We start from the raw sequence: 25,593 nt of genomic DNA, 5'->3' as shown, positions 1-25,593 counted from the left end.
CCAGGAAACACTGATCTAGATTGTTCTAAATCCCAGTTAGCTACTCAACTCTTTGTCACTTTATATGCAAGGGGATGCTAAGGAACTCGATTCAAGACGGTGATTTTTTTTTTCCAAATCTACTTGTTGGCGATGGGAAGATAAAAGGTCTGACTTCAATATGTCATGTGTTTCTTGAAACAGAGAAATGTGTGGAGAAGTCTGCACTGTATCCAACCTTTTACAGTTAAATTTTGTGTTTAGAGGATGATTTAATTCACTTCAAAACTTGCTTCATACAGAGTACAATACAAATAAAGTAAGAGACTAAGAAAACTACGACCTACAATGTGAAAGAAGGGCTTGGAATTTCTTCAGCATTCTAAGTTTTCCTCCCTTAATATAAAAAATCTGTGACCAGAGTTAATTTTCTCAGTATGTATTCTGGAAATGGTGCTCTTAATATAGGAATTAAGTAGCTGAGCCTGGGCATAAAATTCATGTCTATGCTATTAATACATTGAAATTTTTCTTATCTGTCAGTATTCTGGTATATATTACTGGTCAGTAATATATATATAGGAGGCTGTGTGCATCCGACTCTGTGCATGAGTGTACAAACTCTTTAAAAAGATTATTCTGAATGAAAATTAAAATTATATATACCCTGTGAGGATTTTTATAATTTCTCCTATGCCTTCTATAAAGTTATCTTATAATGCACATTAATAAATAATCTGGAAATCCCAAACCTAAAATCCAACTTTTTATGTCATTTTTTCCATATGTCAGTCAACAAACACAATGGCATTATTTCTGTTACAATCTGTATAATACATGCAGAACTGAAAGCAGGAACAACATGAGTAACAACATTGCTACCAAGGCAAGAAACTGAAGAATCTGGAAACAGACAGGAAAACAACAATTATAAAAAACCCACAACAACACCCCACTTCCACCCCTAAAACCACCCAGAAACTTATAGCAGCATCTAAGAAAAATGAGAGGAATTTCTTCTTTTCCACAAAAATCTCGACACATTTGTCAGAAGTCTACTTTGTCAGAAGTCACTAAATATACCTAAGCATTACACAGCAATTCCTACGTGCCAAAAATACTGGTTTGGGAAAAAGAATGGTATTTAGAGTGGTCTTTAGCATGCTCACAGGTATTCCGTGAATACATTTATATTAGAAATATATATAAAACTTCCAGACAGTTGGTAGTATCATGTGGCAGCAATTGTTACAGAGTTCTGTTCACCTAAAATTATAGTATCTTCAGATAATATCTGTTTACCTACAACTCAGGTCTGGAATTTTCAGACGGTGAAACACATACATTTCTACCTTTAAAACACAAAAACTTGTTTGTGACATAGCTATACCATATGGATTAGCTAATTTTAGATGTTACTTTTTCATCTGAGTAATTTTTGACTAAATCAACTTCCATCCCTAGGACTAGAATGAATGAAATAAAAATATTTATAGCAGTGTCTGTGTGAATTCACAGTTGAATAAAAGGTGAAATATAGATTTTTTTCACAAGAATACCAAATCAGGTTATGACCTGCAAAACTTCTTGATGCTTAAAAATGCATTATCAATTACATCACCAGGAGTTTTGAACATGGGAGTACTGATCAACCCACAGGGGCATGTCTTTCAAAAATTATGAAAGCAAAAAAAAAAATTTTTTTTTTTCTAAAACTTGTGCCCTTTTTCTCTTTTACCAGGTATTTCAGATTTTTTTCAGACTAAAAATAAGGTCTACTATATTACTATTCCATCTGCAAATCTCCTTCTCTTCTCTAATCTCTTCATCTGCTGTTGTAATCATAATCTCTTTTTTTACCACAAGACTGTTCTTGACCTTGCCCTCACACTCATTCTTCCTTCATCAAATCCAGGTATTCACCACACTCTCAGTTACAACCATAGTCTTTATTTTGGCTGTCCTTTTTTTCTCCCTGTTTTCATTTCTATTTTTTCCTGTCTTTCACACCGTGCTCTATTTCTGGGTGATTAACACCAGTAATAAAGCTTCACCTACTTAATTCATCCTGCTTCAGTGGTTACCACATTTCAGCCTGCGCTTTTTGTGTTATCTCTTTGATGCCTTACTATTAGATTATGCAATAGCTGAACCCTTTCACTGAGATTCCTAAACCACTGAAACTGTTCAAATTTCAGCTTCTGAATTCAAGGAAAACAGGATTTCATACCTAAGCCTTCCCACACATTCTTTTCTATTTTGCTACTTGTTCCTGCCTCTGCAGAATACACCACCACTACAATTTCTAAGTAGTAATTAATATTTATCCCTAGCTTATGGGTTATGCTCAATTTGTTCCTTTCCCCACATTAAGGCAAATCCAAGTCTTACTTAATCTTTAATGGTGTACTTTTAAGAAACCTCATTTAGTTATTTCTCTCTATTCATATCACAATAGAGCTGATGAAGTTCTCCCAGTGATTCCTGGTTATTGAACCTTTCACTGCAACCCTCTGATCACACAAATACATTGCAAACTACTACTCCATATTAAATTGCTTATGTCTTTCACTCTTCTTGTGAACATGGACCATTTCCCTTCAAATTGCTTCATAAGCTTCACTTTTCTGGCACTGACTTCAAGGGAGCATTAAACACTGTTCCTTCCAATTTACCCAACTTCTGCAACTTGTATGGGCTGTACTCCCGTACTCCTCCATTTATGTTAAACATAATCATTTATCTTCTACAACTTCCTTCATAACAATATCAGTTTCATGTCATGACACTTCCTAAGACATACACCACTTTTCTGAGTTCATCTGTAAACCTAAAGAAATATTTCACCTGATGTGTGTACAGGGAGCTGGCACACAGGCAATTGCTGATTTCAGTTTTTGCTAACTAACGACTGTTCTGATCTGATTTGGGCAGTGAATCTTGGGATAAGAACTTGAAGCTCTATTTGGGGAAAGATATAGGGATTGAATAGCAGAGGGCTAATAACAGTAATAATGTAAGAATAGGTTGCTTGGGTCAATTAAAAATGAGTCATAGGCATGGGAATAAAAAATGAAGGAACAGTAGTGCACTGGTCCACACTCTCTAATAAATTGTAAGAGATTCCCTTGTCCACCAAATAACAATTATTTCTCTAAAAAAACAAGCCAGAAAACAAAACAATATTCTGCCATTTGATTAAACTAGTTAATTTTGTACCATTTAAACCACTACATTTAGAGTTATGTAGACTGTTCAAACACACTCATATCAAGGAAATATTCAGCAAAATTGGTTTATTTCTTCAGAATGCTACAGCAGTCGTTTAACAATGGAATTCAACACATAGTTATGGTTATTTATTTTAACCTCAGTGAATGACAAAGACCACATGAATTTTTTTGCCATAGAAAAGCAGAAGAAAAAGCAGGAAAATAAACTGCACAAACATTTGGAAATGTTAAGATTCTAATTTCTCTGAAACCTTCCAAGTTTGGAAATGCAAAGATCAAGCTCTGGTGACTGAGTCTATGATTTTGCATTTATTAAATTTTTGATTAAATGCTATACAGTTCCTTACTCAGTTGAAATGTATCAGCTGCTCTGGGTATTTTTGTTTGTACTAAGACAATTACTGAAGGCATCCAAACATCAAACTCTTCAGTCCCAGTATGTTGGACATTTATATTATAGTAGTAGTATAATAAACAGCATTACTATTAGGATAGCCAGAAATTTTAATATTGGATTAATGCTGTGGTGAAAGTGAAGATAGATTGTATTTTACTCAGGAATAAGTGTAAAACAAGCTATGACAGATAGGATGAAGTGTGTATATAAAGAAAAGTTGAACATCTCAGCATCTACCTGCACAAACACAGACACACACAAAGACACACACGGCTTCCTCAGGTTCCCAAATCTTAACCGGATAAAAGCTGTATTACAACTAAAAAGAACAGACTAACATTTCTCAGTTCCGCCACCCAAGGACAGGCTTGTTTTATGTATAGGTTGGGAAATAACACGAAACAACTTCATGTTTGAAAAACTAAGTCAGTTCGTTCTTAAAAAAAAACCCAAAAAACCCCAAACAAAACCAAACCCCAACTCTACAAAACTGGAGAAACTCCAGGGATGATATTCTACTGACACGCACACACAGAGATGAGTTCCTGATATGTACTACTCCTTCCTGCAATCAGCACCCGCCAAGATCAACTCAGGCTTTTAGAAGTTCAAAAAGTACATAAAAAACCTTACAGCACTATGCTGTACTTTCACACTACTCTTTTGTATCGTCTTCTATGAACAGGGTGTTCTGTAGTCTATATACTACCTGCTTTAGCCACTCAGCATGGGCAAATCTCAACATTGCTGCTGAGAAGTAAATCTGGAGTATAGCCAAGATTTACCCAGAGATCTTTGGATAGTCAAAGCCCTTGAAGAACCAAAGAAATCAAGAAGGAGTAAAAAAATATTTTGAAATGGTATGTTCAGCATTTCCATGCTTAGTTATCCATTAGTAAATGTAAGGAATAAATAAAATGGAAGTAGATTGAGCTTATTTTGTTATCCTTACTGCCTACACTCTCACATAATTTCTGTCTCATCCTCCAAATCTGCCTGGTACAGACCGTAACTCTATTTTTTCTCATAATCTTTGGGAATTAATAAACCCCCTAATGATGGACGTTCTCTACTGAAGAGAGGCATAGATTGTATATTGCTCAGGACGAAATCAAGAGATGCATAACTTCAAAAATTTTTTTACAGAATCTTTTGATAGATTTTATTTATATACATTCCCAGTTCTTAAGATTAACTGACAGAAACAATCAAGAACTTGAACAGAGTGCTTAGTTGCTCAGTAATGAAACAGCATTCCCAAGCAAGAAAAGATTATCACTTCGTATGGAGTCTGAGCCAGAGGAATACCTTTCTCTAAATTCAATAAACCAAGCAAAATGATTTAAGACATCAGATCTTCCAAAGGAATTCTCAAAAAAACAAATACAAAGGAACATTTTGTAAGAGTGCAGGAGGTCTAACTACTATGTTGTCCTCTATTAAGAGGGCAAAAAATATGAAATACAATAAATGTTATTAAGTGTGACAACCATTAAGGTAGGTTTTGTTTGTATCGAAGGACTTAAAAGTACAAGAAAGGGAAAAAAATCCAAACCCAACAAAAGATATGTTCAAAGTACAATTGAGGTTGCTACGTGACAAGAAGATATGCCAAGTATTAAAAAAAAAAAAAGTCATTACTCAGGAATAGCATGACGTTAGTCAGTAAAGCTGACCTGCACCACGTTAATAATTGTCTCAAATTTTTTATGAACAAGTCATTAAAATATGTAATTTTTTATCACAGCTTGAGAATATACATGAAAAAAAGTCTTTACTATGTTTACTCTTGAGAATAAACATTTTTTCTAGATAGTTATCTGAAAAATATATGAACTTGTTTTTAAGAATTCCTGTTCATTAACATTCCCAATGTACACAAGTACCATATGTGATTGGTATTTATCAATGCAGAGTAACACTGAAAGTGAAATATTGAAATTATTGTATTAATGTCAATATGTAGTTCAGTTACGAATACCTATGATTTGGTTGTCTCTTCTATCTATTATGTATACATATAATTTTCAATTTAAAAGTGTTTTATTTTGTGTGGGTGAAACTATTTCTGGCTTACTTTCTGATGTTGACTTGAAATACCTGTGGGTATTTGATGAAGATACTGTGACAACAATTCACAGCTTTATCAGTGCAGTAATGCACAACAGCAGAACTACTCTGCGCTGTCGAATACACGCACAAAGTCTACACAGACTAAGTGCAAGGCTGCTGTTTCATTTACTTTATAGTAAAACTCAGAGGTACCACTGAAGATCAGGCCTGTCATTATGCCAAACTGTATAAACAAGGCTTCATTTAATGCTCATTGAATTCAATGGAAAAAAAGTCTCAGATAGACATGGTTCTTTTTCTTAAGTCTCTACATCTAAAGTGAGTTAATTCCCAAGAGGGTACAATTCTTACATATTTATATCCAGCTTAAAAATAACCATAAATACTGAACTTATGAGCGACTATAAATAAATATAGACATAAAAGTACTAATTCTTCTTATTAAGTTATACTTAATTGGTTGATACATCATGGAAGAAAATAAACCATATGAAATTCCAGTCTCTTATGGATCTATTAAAAAAAAGGGAATTTCATTTGTAAGGAAGGACAGGTAAAAAAAGCAAAACAAAACCACAATTTGTCTGCAAGTTGCCCCAGGTTAATTCTTAATTCATATGGCTCAAAGAGCTTAGTATTTTTATTGATTTCTTGATTAATTGGACTGAAATTTTCAGCTTGTATACACATGAAAAATGCAGTAATTGAAACATAGTATATCATTTTAGAGAAACTAACACATATTCAAGAGTATTCAACCCCACTGGAATTGAACTGACTTGATTATATTGATTTTGGATCCGTTATAGTTACAATGGCACAGGTTTTTTTCTGTCCATGCAGAGAAGGTTTGAATGATTTATCTCACTGAATGAAGACATCAGAGTTGAAAAAGGAATAAATTATCCCAGACTCTTCCTGTTCTTTTACAGAATTTTGTTTAGACCTTTATTTAAATTCTTTTTTTTTATGAGACAACGAACAAAACAAAACCCCAGTTCTATTACTGAACATAGTTTAATTTTCCTTAAGCTTGATTGTACATATTTTATTCCAAAAGCAGGTGTGTTTAAATTAGCTTCTTTTTTACTAAACTTCTAAGCTAAACTTCCTATGAAACTCTCCAACTCACTGGCATATACATATATATTTCTATGCACATATATATAAAATTTGAAAAGGAGGGAATAAGTTACATGATTCTGAATGGGTGAATTTGCCACATGTGCATTCTGTTTATATTTGCAATAGCTTTCTAGACAGCCATAACTAATTAACTTAAAAGTATAATTTGTTTTACCTGTTGCCTAACAGCAGGTAAAACAGTTGTCCATTCCTAATTTTGCTTGTTTGCAGCTAATTATCTAAGCTCCTGCAAACAGCACAGGAACTTACAGAGCGTTAAGGACTGATCCAAAAAAGGAGTGAAACCCCATAAATTCCAATTAGGTAAGCAAACTCCCTCTTGAGCTTAAGGAACTTCAATAGCTAATCTTACACTATTTACTCCAGAAGAAGGGAACAGATGATTACATTATGAGTTTTACAACCTTATAGACTAAATTAGGCTATTAAAATTCTATTAACTTACATGGAAATTTGTATATGATTAAATATGTATATGATTATTTTTTTGGTATATGAATTAAATATGATTTAACTGCCCAAACCAAGGTTTTACTTCCACTGTAACAGTCACTGTCATGAAGAAGAACAAACAGCATTTCATTGCCAAGTTTGAATGTAACAAGAAAATACCCGCTTTTTGCCTTGCATTGGAGAACTTGTTTTATAAGAAAGATTCCAACAGAGTTTCCTTTTCGTACAAGATGTAACAGTTTTAACACAAAGTCATGTGAGTGAAAAGCGAACAGAATTCTTCAAAACAGTTGAAGAAACAGAGAAATATTAAATGGTAATATTTACAGAAAATATTTTAATTTAACTACAAAAGTGAGCACAAAACATTTTTGTATTGCAGCAAGATTTTTCTGCTTTTCTAAAAAGATAAATACATTGATTTGAAGCAGTATGTTAGAGGTACTGATACAGAGGCTAGAAAAAGGTACATGTATCTGCAATGAGAATACAAAAAATGCATGTAAGTACAGAAACTTGTCTGTAACTTGTACGACGGTTCTTGAAACTCTCTTTCACATCTTTGAACTTCTCCATATTCTGGTTCAGTGAATGCATCAAGATACTAAAACTGGAGAAATGTCTGAATAGCATCAAGATCCTCAAGGCAGCCAGGTCTCTGAACCGACTCTCCTTCAGGATTCTGGCTAGGAGAGGAGGAAAACAGGAGAAAAGAATGCAATGATGTAACAAAATAGTTACTAAAAAAGAAGATATCTAATTTTCAATGATATTTTAAAAGTTTTAATTCTACTCACCTTCTCCTGGATTCCAAACAGATTCTTCACCTTTCACCTGACTAGTCCTGAATAATTACTTCTCACAGTGCTCTGGGTGCTCATCAGTACTGTCTCCGTGTGCAACTGTATTAATTATGCAGTGAAAAAGGGGGATTTGCCCCAAACATTTCTCTAATGAACAGACATATTATTCATGGGAAGAAATAGAAATATAACACTGTCATAGGGGAAATAAAACAAATTTCAAGGTAAGAAATTAGCATGATGCATGAATAACATGCATGCTTAGTAATACAGTGAAATACATTTGAACTATTTGTTCAAAGGTATAAAACTCAAAAATCCCGAGCAGCCGTAATTGTGGAAGAAGTACCTTTTAAAATTTATTTGAAGTAAGCTTTTATAAATATTTCCATTTGCAATAAATGAAAGATGTTTGGAAAGAGAATTTTGGATACAGTGCACACAACTCACATGGTATGATGACAGCCTATGCAGTGTTTTAGCATATGTAGACCAGACTACAAGTAGAGTCTGACAAAACCTAAGAAGGCAGACCTGGCTAAGAGTCAGGAGTCACGCTTATTAAATTGAACTCTCAGGGGTATCATGCAATCAGAGGTCACAATCGAGGCAACAGAAGCAATGTCACGATATCAGAGAAAGGGCCAATTCAGACCTGCTCCCTGACAGGCAGTGAGGTCACGGCTTGCGGCAAATAACTGTATTAAAAGGGAATATTCTCTGCACACTTTTAGAACTGTCATCTGAACAAACAAAGCCAGGTCATTGGTAGGTTAAATCAGACCTTTCTGCCTTAGTAGCACACAGCTTCCTTTCTTTTTACGTTCACTACTAATTTTTCAATTACAAAATATACATCAGCTATTAAAGCAAATTCTCAGTAAATTTAACTTTGAAATACACAGTAGTGTTTAAATTCCCCCTTTTTAAAAGTTCAGTTCTATCTTTGACAAGAGATATCCCCGGTCTCTTCATAAACTGAAAATTGCTAAGCTTGCTTTATATTAGAAAACAATAGGCATGCAAGAGCTTTAGGGAAATTACTTTCCACAGTCAATTTCTTAGTAATTTCTTAATCTGCATTTAGAAACCATTAAAAAACTTAAAGTTATTAATAATCTGCTTGTTTAATGATGATTGGGGAAGTGAAATTAAGTTCTTCTTTTGTCTGGCTACTTGGATGTCTTTATCTTGTTACCTGGACTGGGTTATCTACAAGATTCTACAAATGCAGCAATTTATGAAATTATAACCATGTTGGATTAGTTAACTTGACAATAAACCTGCAAAGGAAGAACTATTCTAGACTGTCATGTAAATAAAATTTTATTCAAAAATATGATCTCTGTATGCATTCTTGCTTAGGAATATGAGGAAAAAATACACACATATATATATTTTTTAAAAAAATAAAAATAATTGGAAAATTCAATATGTCTACCTTTTGTATACACATAAGCCAGATAAAGTATCTGCAGTCCATACATCAAAACAGCACAAACCTATGAATTTCAAACAACTGCTAAAATGTTTCTTTATTGCACATGTTGAGAATTGAACTGTAGTTATGAAGTTGGAAGTTGTACATTATAAAAATAACACAGCATAGAAGTTACATAGCTATCACTGCAAGTTTGTACATTTTTATTAAAATATTTGAGTTACTTGCAATTCCTTGTGAAATCATCTAAGTCTACCACACATACTATTTTATAGATTACACGGAACTTGTAAAAGGTATAGGATTTTGCTATAAGAGTTAGTATTGAGCAGCATAAATTTTTTAATACCTGCATTTAAATTTTAGAGTCTTGTTTTAATGTTTTGCTTGAAAAATGTTACACTTTACCAAAATATATTATGTAACTGAACAACAACATTATTACTTATACAAAAGGAAGAGACTTAAATGTGTTCAATATTACACACATGAAAATGGCCTTTTTGCAATGCTGTAGATCTCTGACCTCATCAACAGTATTAATTCTGCGTAACACCATAGTTCCCATTACAGAATAGGAAAAAAAGAAATATTTTTACAAGCAACTTTAATCAATTACATTTTTAAATCAATGAAAAGCTCTGGGTGAAAGCCTTCCTTTAATTCACCTCTGAAAGTACTTAAAATATGCAGAGGCATTGCTATCAAAATGTATAGCTACAGGAAACACTTATTTAATTGTGATTTAAAATGCATCGTGTTGTCCAACTGAAACAAGATTTGTACTTATAAAATATTTCTAAGCATACATTATGTTCCTTGTTCATAGCTCCATAACTAATGGAAATTCTTTTGCAAGATGAACATTTGTGTAATGCAACATTCGTGATACTTTTACGGACACAGACTATACACTTTCTGTGGCCTATGTTAAAGTACCATTTACATACCAGTATGATTTTAATGCTTGAAATACTCACTTTGGAAAATGCTTGGAATATATCTGAAAGTGCACTTTTAATGACCTCTTCATTAGCAATTGTTTTTTTTGCAGTGTAAAAAGAGTATTAGGTAATGTTCAGTAAAAGCAAAACAAATAAACAAACCACCCCAATATTGACTAAAGTCCCCAGGCATCCAAACAGATGGCAACAAATTCAACAATTACTTTTAACTAGACATACTAAATCCAAGTGCTGTAACACTTTATTTTAGAGGAATTTAGCCAAACCTATTCTCCCTTACCCCCTCCAACCAAATCCATTTGGATTTAACTTGTTGCTAAAATTATCTGTCTTTTGCACTCTAAGACCTGGGTCACAACCTTACTTAGGGACAGGAAATAGTTATCAGGTCATTGAATGGTCAAATGAAAAAGGATTTGAAATGCTTCGGTACTCAGGGGTCTATTCATCCAAAATGATTGCCTTATGTAGTATTAAAAGCTGTGAACGATGAATACATTGGCTGAGATGCAGGTATCTATCTAGCTTCTGGACATAAAATGTCAAGGAAAGGATCAAAAAGAGAGGTAGAATCTAGGAAGATTATATATAAATAAAACTGAACTACTGTGTTACTTTAGTCAACAATGAGAAAAACTGATTTTCAACCTCTGATGACATTTTGGGTGAAATCTCATTCCCACTGAAGTCATCATTGGATAGTTATTAGCAAAAATCAGTAAGACTTTTTCTTTTCTTTTCTTACGTGCAGTTCCTTTTAGGTTAAAGATTGGCAAACTACTATGCTATGAAAGCACAGGTGATAGCCTACACCTGGTATAAAATCCAAGTTTTGGAAGTTTGTTGGAACAAACACTCTGCACTAATAAAGTCCTGATACCACCACAAATTACAGTAGTCTGCAAAACAGTGGAGACAGGAGCAAAGAAAAAATACACAGGCAGGTGAAATATTATGTGGTCAGAAACCTTTAATATGTGAATACAGGAACCCTAAAGACTGGAACCACAGTGAGAATTCATAATATTAAAGTTGGAATGTACCTATGGCAAATACCTCCTGTTCGGGAAGGTCAGACAAATTGAATTTTTTTTTTTAATTGAATGTGAAAAGCTAAAAATTACTAAAAATTTCATATGTCTAGATAATTTACAAATATTCAGACACTGAAGTCTACTACATAAATGCACATAAATGATGTTTTACATATCTATTTTTAAAATTGTACCATAATTTCAGGATTGCTTCATTCCACGAATACTGAAAAAATCCTACAGTATCATTGATGGACAGGAGGCTAGAAAATTAGGCACAGATTTTATTTTTTAGTTTTATTTTATAATAAGAAACTGGGCCATTAGAACTATGTAACTGAAGCTTGAGTGCGTGCACTGTAAGGCCCCTGCAGTCTTTTACAACTTTTCAGCGTACCGCTGTTGTGAACTGGGTTTGCACTCTGCCAGCAGAGCAGCTCTGACCCATGGAGAGCACTCCTTCAGATCAACACTGCCTCGGGCTTTACTGCTTTCTCCAAGAAGTCTTACATTTCAGGCATCAAGTTGAATTTCTTCTGGAGATGATTAACCCAAACCCATGACAGATTTTTTCCAAGATATCCAACTCCTTATGTTTATTTTATCCTGGCTCTTTTTGGATGTACTGGACACAAGTAACCTACTCATTTTACATGTTAAAGGGCTGGTGGAGAGCCATTAATTCCTTAAAATGAGAAAATATTTCAATGCGAGAGTTCTGTTGTGTGAGCTCAAACTAAATAATAAGAAACAAAGCCATAGAACTCTGATTTTAAAAGATAGATCCCCTTCCACACTACAGGTTTCTGTAATACATTTTCATCACATTTCAGGACAGATCTTACATTCTCTGGAAGTGCGTTATTCTGTCATTTTTGTCAGTGCTGTATGGTTTAGAAACTGCTTCCCTAATGTGGTATACAAATTTAAAGCCTGGGAGATATGTAATAATTGCATTTTACTGTAGACAGGGCAATTGAGCCAGTAGATTTGCAGCAAGGGCATATTTAGAATGTGGTTATTTATCTTTTTCAGATCACATCAATAAAAGATGACTAAATCTAGAAATGGATGTTTAGAAATAATGTGCTTCCTGGGAGTTTGATGCCATTTATATTTGTCCATTGAAAATAGCTAATTTCTAAAAGACAAAAGCAGTTAACACAAATTATTAGCTATAGTTTGATGTCTTTTTAAATGCTCTTAAATAGCAAACAACAAAATATTGAAAGCACAGAAAAAGATGAATATTAGCATTCCACTCTCATTACCTTCTCTTAACCCTAATGCAGACATTTTAAAGCATCAGTGATTTGAATCAATGTATATTCTATTTGATTACCACATACATTTGTTCTTCAATGTATTCATACTTCATAATGTAGAAAATTTAAGAAACTATGTTGACCACTATGTAACAATATTTTAATGAGGTCACACCATTAACTCAAAGGTAACCTTGAATTACCACTTTCCAAAGTCTCAAATTCACATTTTTAATTAGCATTAGGAATAATAATCCATAAGAAAGTTTTGCAACATTTTTTACTTGAGACTACAAGGAGTTTCATAATTGTGAACTATCAGAAAGCTGGAAAACAGATGACTTTAAATGGATCCTTGATATTTATCTTCCAATCATATGACATAATCACAAGATCATTTTACCTCTTATTCTTGTTCCAATATGAAAAATAAATGTTATTCCTACTGACAATTTAAAGAGAGATGAATAAATATTTCCATAATTAAAAGCCACCTGAGAAAGCATAATCTGTTCATTATCAAATTTGTATTGGTGAAATTTGTCTTAACATTCTACTCATTACGTTTTCTTTAGTCACCAATGAGCATAAAATGACAGGAAATACAGTACTGCCAGTTAGAAGTATAGGTTCCCAAACTACAGTAAACACATCTTGAAAACGTAGTCCAATTCATTTTTAATACAGTTAAACTTCCTGGCATTGGTCATTGTGCACATTCCTGGGTGAAGTCAAGTTGTACTGTTTTCACTTCAAAGAAGTGTATGGTATAGATGTGCCACTGATAAATATGGATATGACTAAAAATAAATGTACTGTATGTGCCAATAAATCACCTAATCTACATAATTAATTAGAACATAGTCTATGAAATTCTGAGAAACTAAGTGACTCCGATCCAAATAATATTTAGATAGTTTGGTTGGACTCTCGACTGATCTACTGCATTCTTCCAACTTGCTCTACAGCTTGGAATACAGCTTCCCATTCTGCTGAACAGAAATTATTTGGATAATCCATCAAAATTGTTGAGGTAGATGGATTAGAGGATGCCAAAAGATATATACTGTTCCCAAAGCTTGTAGCAAAACAATGTGCTAGGCCTGGGGACTCCTTCTTTAGTTTTGAACTGCTGTACTGGGACAAAGCACTCGCACTGTTGGTTGGGAAAGTAGGTATCCTTCCTCTGTGTAAACAAAATTACAGACTCTGTAATTAAAGACCTGCAAAATAGGAAATTATGAAAATTATGTGCTCCTTATAATGTTTCCAAAATGTTGAGATCTTTAAAATGTCACCATCTACAAAACACACAAAAACCTCCAAGAACGTTCAATAAAACAGTATGCAGGCATATTTTGTTTATCAACTAACTAGTGCTAACTGAAACCCAACAACCATCCTGGAAGCATAACCCTATCACGCCAAAAAAAGCAGTGTAATATACATAATCCCAGGAAATGTCCAGCAAATCATCAGAAGTGAAAGTACATCAAGTCAGGCTTTCATCTGTCTTCAGGTTTTTGATCAGGCTATAGTTTCTTAAGAGAAGCAGTGAACGCATATTTACACTTGTATATGCTGTGCCTTATTTTATAACCTATTTAAGTTAATGTCACAATATGTAATTATGATTCAAAACTATTATTTATTTAAATAATAGTTTTAATGAATCTGTATTATACAATGACCACATGCATTAAATTAATTTTAAAGAAACTGAAACAGCATCATCTGGACAGAAAGCATTAGGATTGCAAAATGCACGTTGATACTACTAATTACACCAGAGAACAATTTTTCATAACTTACTTTCCTTTCAAAAATCTACCAATAAAAAAGAGTGCTACACTCATTGAATTCACATACCTACTTATACTCCACAGTATATGAATATATATTTGTGTGTGTATACACACATGTATTGTATGCATATGTATTGATACATACATGTATGTAGACACACACATATGCACTAACATATATTTAATTACATTCCCGTGGTTCGTGCCTTCACATGTTGCTTGTATTTTTAAATGCTAAGTTCTTGTCTGTCGGAACGACAGTTCCTCGTGCTGTTGATGAACCATGTAATACAAAGGGGTTTGTCTCTGACTAACTTCTGTGTGCTATTGTGATAGAAATGTGAAATAATGGTCCCTTGTGGGGATTTTTATAACATCAGTGAGTAAAGCATGGTGACTCCTCTAAAATTTAATAAAAAATTATGATGTCACTCAAGTTTTGAAAATGTATTTTCCTACAATATACATGTCACATTAGAGATATGTGAACTATCCCATGGGGTTAAAGTTATGCACAAGTTTTCAAAACACAACATTTTGCATGTCAGCTCCTCACAACTTTTGTAACAGGAAAATAGTTGAATATTGCATCAACACTGTGTCTTCACTATGTTTAGATAATGCTTTATAAATTCTGTGTGATACAACACTGTGAGTATGATGCAGTAGCTTAGATAAGGCAAATTATGTCAGAATATAACCTTTATCTCAGAAACACACAAGCATCAGATATTAAGCTCATTCCTTTCCACTCTTAATTTTTATACCTCTAGGATTTTATTTCCTTTTTGTCTTATTTGTATTTTTTAAACACAAACTAAAGACACAATGAAGACGAAAGACATTCATCGTATATTTTAACTAGATTACCTCTTAAATATTCACTACCATGATGTGTTCCAGTTTGAAAATCTAAAACTGTTCTAATTGTTTCACTTCCGAGGGCATCCCGTTTCAAAAGTAGTGATTCTGTTATTTAACAGATAACACATGTGTGGTTGCTGTTGATGCTATGGTTTCTCCCCCTATTTCCCAATTTAAAGAAATAAAGCAGGAATATTTAGAATGTGCTTTTTTTTTTTTTTTTTACGATTTATTTAGTGGTTTATGAAGGAGATGGATTGGAGTTCAAATTTTCTACCAGAGCACTATCAGTCCGTGAAGGTAAAAGGGCTTGAATGGAGGAAGTTTACTTCCACCATGCAATGGACTGGTCTGTGTTCTCTCTTGACTTAAAATACGGTGTCCACAAGATTTATGGATACAGAGTGAAAACATTCCACCTTCTTGTTACAGAACGAACTCCCATCGCAGAACAGACCCAAAGAAATCTATTCCAGGCAAAAGAGGAAGAAATGGTCAAAAGGTGAGAGAGGGGAAATGGGAAACAAGCTTTTCTGTGAGTGAGGGAAGAAATGACTGATAACACAACTCTGTGAAATTATCATGCAGGTGCTTTGCTTTGTAGTAAATAACCAAATTCTAAATTTAGAAACTCTTAGTTCTGTCTGATGGTATCTCACATACACGTAAATAAATGCTCTGTGCTGAACTCTGGGTTCTAATTCACAACCTAGTGTTTTCTGGCCATGTCATCTGAACTAGCAAAGCCTCAGGTAGAAGGACAGTTTTATATTCTGGTCAAGCAGAAGAGTATTGATTGTCTTCTTGGAAGGCTCAACAGTTTGCACGTAAGCACCCAATAAAAGATTGCTGAAAAAAAATCTCAGTTTATTAGCTAGCCAAAGGAGTACAACGGTCCTTGAAATGAAAGATAAACGAGAGTGCCACTACAGTGCTTGCCTTTTGATAGCTAATCTGCTATGGTACCTTCTCTCCATGTATTCAAAAAGGAATTTCAGTAATATTTAGAATGCATACATTGTCTTTCCAAAACAAAGGGAAATGTCTTCAGGCAGGAACAGATAAAACTAGGAAAGCTAGGCTTAACTTACACTGACTTTAGAGTACTGAGCCTGGGATCAAGCATATTGTTTTGACATGGCTTTGAACATTCACACTACTGCTTGTAGGCTTAGGGCACCCAGTGTTTCGCAGGCAGTCTGCACGTCCTGTTTCTTCAGCATACGATGCATTCTAGCATATAAGCATATGCCACAGGAACAGATATGAGACACTGGGAATGCTAAGTCAGGCACAGTATATATAGATTTTCTATATTCTAGGTAAATTCATGCTTGGATCCAAGGCATATAATGGTGCAAACATTTTTCCTCTTCAGAATTCACCAAGAATTGTTTCCAACTGAATTTGAGCATGGATTTATGAATATGAGGCAAATTTGGACTTTCCTATAACTAGGTTGATTATTGAATTGCAGTTCAGGTATACTCAAAATGATTGCACACCTGTCTCAGAAAGGTTCTAATTTCTATCTTCATTCAGTGAATGTTAATATAGTATTATTATTTTTATTACGTTGTGGGATTGGGACTACATCAGATAGCATACGGCTGTGTCTTTGCAAAAGATAAAAAGACAGAGGTGACAACTTTCTGAGCACACTATTAAGTTGCAACAGGAATCAAAACAGTCTAAAAACGATGCCTCTGGAGATGTTCAGCTTCTTACAACAAGGGTATTTTAAATAGACTTGGTCTTATTCTCATCGCACTGAAACCAAGGAGAGTTTTAACATGAATTTCAATAGTAAAAAAGCCACATCATATTTAAATGCTTTTGGAAAGCCAATTTTATATTTGCATGCTGAAGATTCTTTTCTTGTCTTCTGTCGAAAGGGACAGAATAGGTGAGATTTTAGGGAATATTTATGAAAGTAACTTCCTAAAAACATGTCAAGGATTGTCAGGAATTAATGGCTAGCTTGAGAAAAGGTGACCAAGAATTTGAAGTCATATTTCATTTATACAATTTTACTCTAGTGCTTTGTATTTTATACCTGTGACATGCTTTGATGGTTTTTATGATGATTATTTTTATGATGAAGATTTAATAAAAATAATAAATAAATTAGGCACCAGTTCATTATGAATTAATCTCTAGGACCCCTACCCCCCCACCCCGCCCCAATGAATTGAAATTGAAATGTGTCACTCCTGTAACTTGAGATACCCAGGAACAGATAAGAACTTTAAACTCCTGCCTTCTTCTATTTGTGCATATTTTACATTTCAAGTAGGCTTGCTTAAAAGACATTAGAAGATATATACGCTTATATGCATAGAGATAAAGTGAAATACTTGTTCATACCTTCAAAGTAACCAGCATTTATAGGCTGTGTCTTCCTTGGTGGTTTCACATGGAGATGTTTATTTTCATTGTTTTTGAACAACGCCAGGCGCACAGCTGGGTCTAGACGACAAGAACAAGTTAAAATCAAAGGTCAGACCTGGCTCATTCATTCCTTCAAGCAGTTTTTCACCTTTTAGCCACTTAATAAATGAAAATACCTTTAAAAGTAGGTTTTATATTCACAAAGAATTACACTTTCTAAAATAAAGCAGCATAAATACATGTGTAACTGAGAACCAAAGTCACTATTTTGCAGGATTTTAACACTGTTGACCTTTTAGCTAGCTCATCCACAGATTAAAAATAAATTCTAAAGCATATACTTGCAGAAAATATTAAAAGGATGGTTTTAAAGTTCAAAATGAAAGCAGAAATATTAACAGAATATATGCCAAGCACAGTTTCCAAAAGCTTTGGTTCAGAATTAGTCAGCAGTCTAAATCAAGTCATTTACACCTAAAAAATGTTAACAGGAGGCAGTTTACAATTTGAGGCTAAACTTGCAGATAATAAGCTAACCTTCTTCCACGTCCCATCCTTATTGAAATAAAAACCACTCCAAAAGTCTATAGACTCGTCTATATGGCACAGTATGAAATCTTGATTAGTTTCATAACTTTTATTTTGAAAACTTTGCAAAGAAGCAAAGATGAGCACAGAATTGTCTGTAAATCTAGATAATACATGTTCCTAGACTGGAAAATAATATAAAGTTTAATTAACAAAAGCTAAACTAATGCAAAACCACACAAGTCAGGAAAGGTGATTTTCATGTGTTATACCTTATGTGAAGGAAGAATTGTTTGCTTGACACAGAAGTAAAGTAGAGTTTAAGGGAAACAGTGGGTTAGAAAGAATGTGAAAATTCTATGCACAGTGCAGAATAAACCAGTCAGTTATTAAGAAAAAAAAGGGCTGAGAAGAATGTAGAAACAAAAGCAACTATACAATGACGAGTAAAAGTATATAAGATTTTGTAGGTATGACACTGAGCATGATAACTTGAGTTACAGAAAGCCAAAGGAAAAAAAAAAATCAAAGAATTATGTTTCACATGGTTAAAAGAAGATAATAGCACAAGCAGACAAATACACTCTCAGGAATATCTGAGAAACAATGAGGCACAAGAGGTTTGTCTACAAAGGTGACGACAAACTGTCAGAAAAGAGTAGAAATTAATAAAAGGAAAGAACAAAACAGCAATAGAACTTAGCAAGAAGTAGATTTGGCAAGGAAAGGATCTAAATTTTCACAAAGAATGCAAGTGTAGCAAAAATGAATATAGGAGACACTGCCAGAACAGATAGAGCAGGAAAACAGAGGAGATGGAAAGACTCAAAGAACATTCAGACAGAATAAATTTACATGACTAATTACATCTGATGCTTCATTTTGAGCTCGTTAGATGACCTTGTTGATGTTTATTGAGAGAGTTTACAAGAACATCTATGATACTGCAGCAAAGTCAGTAGCTTTTTTTGTTTGTTTCCTTATTTATGGAAATAAAAGATCGGAATGCCCTGTTAAGTCAGTGGGCAATTTCTTATGAAATTTAACAGCAATTTATAAAGTTGGTTTTGACTAGACCTCTATATAGACACTTCAGTTAGAAACCAACGGAACATAAAGGGATCCCAAGAGCTCCACTTCTACTCAGAGAATGCTCTCTTGAAACAAGCAAGATGATGCAGACATACTGTATCTTTGCCTTACAAGCCCTGAGAAGACCTCGAATGGGCTGTGGATACTTTAAGAGATTAATGCATCAAAAAAACACGTCAAAATATTATGGTATTCTTGGTCAGCCCCCACTGCAGCAGCATTTGGTTGACAGAATGTTCTTAATGGTGCTAACCTCTCACAAAGCAGCAAACTTGACTAACGAAGGAAGCGTGGAAAATATGGATGGAAGTAATTTAGGCCATACCTTCTTCCCAAGGCAGAATCAGTGATACCTTACACATTTTTTATCTCAAACTGTCTAGAAGAACCTCTCTCATCTTGTCGTATGATGATTATAGCTTCCAGATTAACCCAGAGGATGTCAGATTTAGTAATTTTAACCCACTTGTACTAATTAAAGTATAAATTCAATGAAACGACCCAAGAAGCACAATAAATAATGGAGTTTTAAAGGTAGATTATTAGAACAATTCTGATAATGGGATCGCTTTATTCACAAACTGGATTACCAGGTTTGTAGATATTTTCACTTGGCATAGATGGATAAAGTAGGCGTATTTTGGCATGCCTCCCAACTCAGAAATAAATTTGTAGCAACCTAGTTTCTTCAGGGTAGCAAATGTTTGGGGCAGTAGACCACAGTAAGATTTGTGATAAAAGTATCTTGAAATAGCAATACATTATATTTTAAAAGTTGTCTCTGAAATTTAAATTAACAGAAGTTATAAAAATATTTTAAGTAAAATATGAATTACTACTGTGTTTTCTATACTTGTAAGATACATAGCCGTACAAGTACTATACATAGATAAAAACATACAGAATAAAATTTTGTGTGATTACAAATTTTCCAACACCCAGCATACAGTGTTGATACAATACAGGGTTGATAAAAAGACTTCTAACTTCTTCTAGCTTTATGCTAGTTACAAAACTAGTGTATTTCTTCAATGGAAGACCAAAGTGACAAAATTGATTAAAACCTCTTCAGACAATATGTGATTGAGGACTTCCAAACTATTTATGATTAACTTAAAATAATTTCTGAAACACCATACTTTTTTTCTACGTGAGTCTATTGAAATTGTTTCAAAATATTTTAAAAATGTCATCTTTCCTTAATCCAGCCCTCCACCCAATTCTATGAAAACTCCAATCAGTCCAAAGTTAAACTATACCAAGGACTTTTGGGTGAAGTCTCATGAAATTATTAGTGCCAACCTAGATTTTTCAAACATTTATTTGTGCAAAAGGATACCAGCAGTAAAGAAGGTCCATGAACTGGGAAGAGATAGAAATTGTTCTTCTAAGAGATTTCTATCAGAATATTTATCTTTGAGTCTTTGCAAAATAACTTAAATAATCTACAGGGATTTAACACAGTGCCAGACTACTTGAATTTGTGCCTACCTGGATCACCTCAACCATTGCCTACAGCTCTTTTGTTATTAAAAATGAGTCCTTTTCTTTATCTAGTCCCAAATGTAGGCAATATTACATAGATTACTTTATAATACTAGTGCTTTTCAGTCTTTAAGTGAGCTAGGGAAATGAACTGCATGTATGCTTTGATGACAAGCAATCAAATGTTTTAGATTTCACACAGAGAACTGTGAAAGAGTCCAATAGTTCAAAATGATACAAGTATCTTCCTGGATTCTGGCATACTCATTTAAATGTGGCTTATTAAATGATGAACTATGCTGGCAATCTAGGAACCAGGGAGGTAATTTAATGCACATTGCTTGGCTGACTCCAAATATAGAAGATAAGTTGGACAAACACAAGAAATGTTATAGAAACAATATGGAAGGAACAGTTACTGCCTGATCTGGCACCACATTTGCTAAACAACTTCTTGATAATATGCGAAAATGAAAAAAATTAAATGTTTGTCATCTGTTTTTGTTGTGCAATATCTGTAATTAGAAAAACATAAACATATCTGTGCCAACTTTAAAGAGTTGATAAATCAAAGTAGCAAAGAGTGACAGATGCTTATCTATAAGATAATTCAATTTGTAAATTCATTTGGAAGAAATACCACATTTTGTTATAATTGAACAGCAATTAGAACTCCAACTCATCCATGGTTGGAGTTCCCAGATGATACTGCTACATGGAATATGCAAAACAAAAGTAGCTTTCTTTCAGCTACTAAGAAAATATAGACTAGTGGTCATTTATGTAATGTGCAACAAGGAATAATAATATCCACCAGATTTTTATTCCAACTGTTGTTAATTCAACAAATCAATGTTGTATAGTCAAATAATCTGTTTTGGGGTTGTGGGTTTTGAGGTTTGGGTGTAGTGGTTTTTGGTTTTTTTTTTAATTAGTATTGCATTGCTGTCTTAAATTCTAAACTAGAACTAAAAAATATTTGCTGAAATATCTTTATCATTGTGCTCTGGTTCTAGGAGTCAAGGCCCACTCCAGCTACTTTTTACCTTTTTTTTTTCTTCCTACTTATGTGGCAGTAAGAGTTACCATCTCATGCTGTGAGTCACTGACAAAAGAGCATTCCTTTGGAGAGGAAATGGTTAAACAAGAAGTAATACAGCAGTGTAGGAGAGACAAGCTGAAGGACAAGGCTTCCAGCCATCTTAAAAGAAAAAGAAGTTAGCCTTCAGAGGCTAATATAAAATGCACAGAATCAAGGAAATTCAAAGTTCAGCAAGAAATTCTGTACTGCAGTGCCAAGACATCTTTAGGAAGCTAGGATTGTTATGAGTCATAGACACTTAATTTTTAAGCACAGTGAGGTGCAACAATGTCTGCCGTATTTAGATTTTTAATTAGAATTTCTATAGAATTTTATGCACCCATGATAAACAGAAATATTTCTGACATTATGCCAGTTTTATTTGGCTGCAAAATTTCTGGTTTCTTGCCCACAGTTTTTGTATTATCTTACTGTAGAGTAAAAATAGTTGAAGCAGACACAGCCTACATTTGGTATCGTTAAAATACAGGCCACAACTTTATTTAACTACATAAACAAGCATACATAACTGTAGTGGATTAGGGCATAAAAGGCCTTAAGGCCATTAGTTGGTGGGACTGGTCTACTGCAATATAAGCATTGCCTGAATCACTCCTTATTATAAGGTTCTGCTACTTTAAGCTCTTCCTTGTAATACAAACCACAGGATTCAGTGCACTTGCTAGTATTTTCCATATTTTTTTCACTACTGAGAAGGTATGTGGCCAGATATATGAGGTAAGATACTTCTCAGTTACTTCCACATAGCTACAGTTTAACTCTGTACTTCAGCCAGTCACTTTAGGTTTTGTGTCCAGGCAATGGAGAACTCTAAGTGCTTTTACAGTGAGATTCAAGTAGCCTGCTTTTGAATTATGTTTTAGGAGGAAATTAATAGGATTTAAGGTGGCTGTTTCTTTCCATGAAGGAATGCGGATGACTAGCTTAGATGTGGACTTCTATAATTAACCAAATAAATCCCATCACTGTTGCACTAGGAGAAGACAAAGGCTTTAGATGGAAAATGAAAAGGAATAAATTCCCACACCTAAGGATGCTAAGAATTGAAGCTGTTCGTGACTGTCCAAGTTTCAGTCCAGCAGATGTCTTGACTATACTAAAGAGCAACTGTAAAACTCTCTGAATGGAGGCTGATTTAACACTTTGTTTTTGTGAACCTCAGGCCTAAGGCAAAGGATTTTGATAGCATATGGAAGCAGACAGCATACTCTGATGGGCCATTTGTTCCTACAAAATCTGTCAGTACCTTAGCATTACCTGCAACTAATAAGATCATTACCACAGAAGAGCTCAATAGCACATAAAAGAAGTTTGGGATGATGTTGAAATCTTAGCATAAAAGATATCAGTTTATTTGTTAATAGCTTATAATTTATTTGTATCTAGAACCTGTAGATGTTGTTGGTTTGCTTCTTCACAGAACTTAAAGTTTTGCTTTTAAGTGAGATGTGTAGTAGTAAATGGATATAACATGGAAAATTGATTTTTACACCTTATAATTCACACTTTTAAGTGGATGCTGGCTACTTATTTTCTAGTGGGTAGGAATCTGTATCACTACCAAAATTATTTTATTGTAGTTAGCATACCTTAAACTATTTTAAATCAGAAAGCTAAGAAGGAAACTGTTGCAATTATAACACTGAGAACCTGGAAATTCAAAAGAACAGAAATAATAATACTAAAAATAAATCCTACAAGATTTCATATGCAGCTTCAGTAAATACAAGATGGATGAAACTCATTTCAGAGGAGATGAAGCTAACAGGATGCTAATTTCTGTGGAAACATTAAAAGACAATGTTGACAGCTACTTACTCAGATTAATTTCAATCTGCTTTTAAATATTAGAAGGAATAAAGTCTCTTATGGAATTCCTGCTTCAGTAGGGTTAAACTCACAGCAATGGCCTAAGATTGTGAACTCTCTCTCTCTAGTTACGCTGGAATTGCTGTAAGTATTCTAGCATGAGCTGCACCACACAGAGATCCAGGAAAGATACTGGCAGCCTAATGGATCTGGTTACAGTTTCCTGATCTGGAGCTGACTAGCCTCAGGATAAGGTATATCTACTCTAATTTCAACGCTGTAAAGTCCCTCTGTTCAACCAGACTCTTGACAAGACCCTGACTTGCTCTAACCACTTCAGAGGAGGCAGCTGATGTAAAACATAATTATATACGTGGAGATTCTTCTCACATGGGGAATATTCTATCAGGAACATTTTTTAGTGCAACAGCTGAGTTTTAGCATGAGTTTAAGATGAAAATACTTGGTTTAATTTATAATTATTTGGTTCTTCCTGACCAAGGAAGGACTGACTTTGTCAGTGTGCTGTATGAGAAAGAATAGTTGGCTTGATAATCTTTGTACTGAAAAGGGATTGAGTATGTAGTATTTTTAGTAATATTTCTTGGTTCTGGAAGTTACACTTTCTGCTTAACTGAAAAGAAGCATGTGATTTTAATGACTGTCAGAGAAACCTATACAGTAAAATTATGTACACAGGTTATTTTTGTGCTTGTTTTAATAGAAAGACAAAACATTCCTACATGAGGTAGCATCAAGAAGAGAAAATCTGAAGCTATAAAAACATCGTGCAAAAGTTTTGTTAATTTTTTCAACATGAGTAATATACTTTGAGAATATTCCATGTGATATATTAAAAAGCTCAACACACATATACCATATTGAATAATCTGAACAAAGTGACTATAAACATAGTAAAAAAACCCCACATTAGAACTACAACAAAAATAGGATAGCAAATCTGATATGCTCAATCAGATATTTATGACTGGATTAATTACTACTCACATAAACCAGAAAACATTTGGAGAAAAGACGATATAACCTAATAAGCTCTATTCTTTAAAAAACAAGACGCCACCAAATGGAACATACGTAAAAACTCAGTTGCACATGTGATATTTACTTTTTTTTTTTTGGTAACACAGTAGGGCATCATGGGAAGTCATCAAAATTTAAATAGAATTACTTTAACCAATTATACTCTTTTTTTTTTTTTACTAGAGATCTTTTTTGTCATATGTAGTTTTAGGCATGATATTTAAAGTAGAAAAAATTATACAGAGGAAATCTTTTCTTAACTTTATCTGTAGGCTGATTTTTTTCCATTCCAAGAGCAAAATGTGTTTCAATATTTTCACCACTTAATACAGAAGAGATTTGCAAAGTTATACAAATTAACTGTAGCTTGCGATACAATTAAAAAAAGTTCAATGCAAATAAAGGTACACTTTCCAAAGACCATTTAGAGTAAAGGTCCTACTGTCAACCAGGCTCATACACATTTGAATGCTTCTTATACTAGCAGTATTTTATTAATATTTTTATTAACATATTCCATTAACATTTGTATTAGCATACTGTACTAACAGTTGACAATTCTAAGAAAGGTTCATTGACATAAGAAATATCTGAGAAGAACCAGAAAACAATTACAGCTGCATAAGCATTATCTACTTCCACAGTGAATATTTAATACAAAAAATATGATTTCATTTCATATATATT

At 33.7% G+C, this 25,593-nt stretch overlaps 1 protein-coding gene across 2 annotated transcripts in view; it reads right to left on the bottom strand.

Moving 5' to 3' along the window:
- LRRIQ1 (leucine rich repeats and IQ motif containing 1) overlaps nt 1–25,593 on the bottom strand; it is a 114,372-nt gene that overhangs the window by 27,495 nt on the left and 61,284 nt on the right. For both annotated transcript variants that reach the window (XM_054812748.1, XM_054812750.1), the window contains one exon: nt 17,826–17,927. In XM_054812748.1, the coding sequence (XP_054668723.1) occupies nt 17,826–17,927 (102 nt within the window). The remainder of the gene's footprint in view (nt 1–17,825; nt 17,928–25,593) is intronic.

Source organism: Grus americana, chromosome 1 (assembly GCF_028858705.1).
Source record: "Grus americana isolate bGruAme1 chromosome 1, bGruAme1.mat, whole genome shotgun sequence".
NCBI lineage: Eukaryota > Metazoa > Chordata > Aves > Gruiformes > Gruidae > Grus > Grus americana.
The sequence above is the reverse complement of the archived record's forward strand: the minus strand, read 5'-3'. Positions and strand labels throughout refer to the sequence as shown.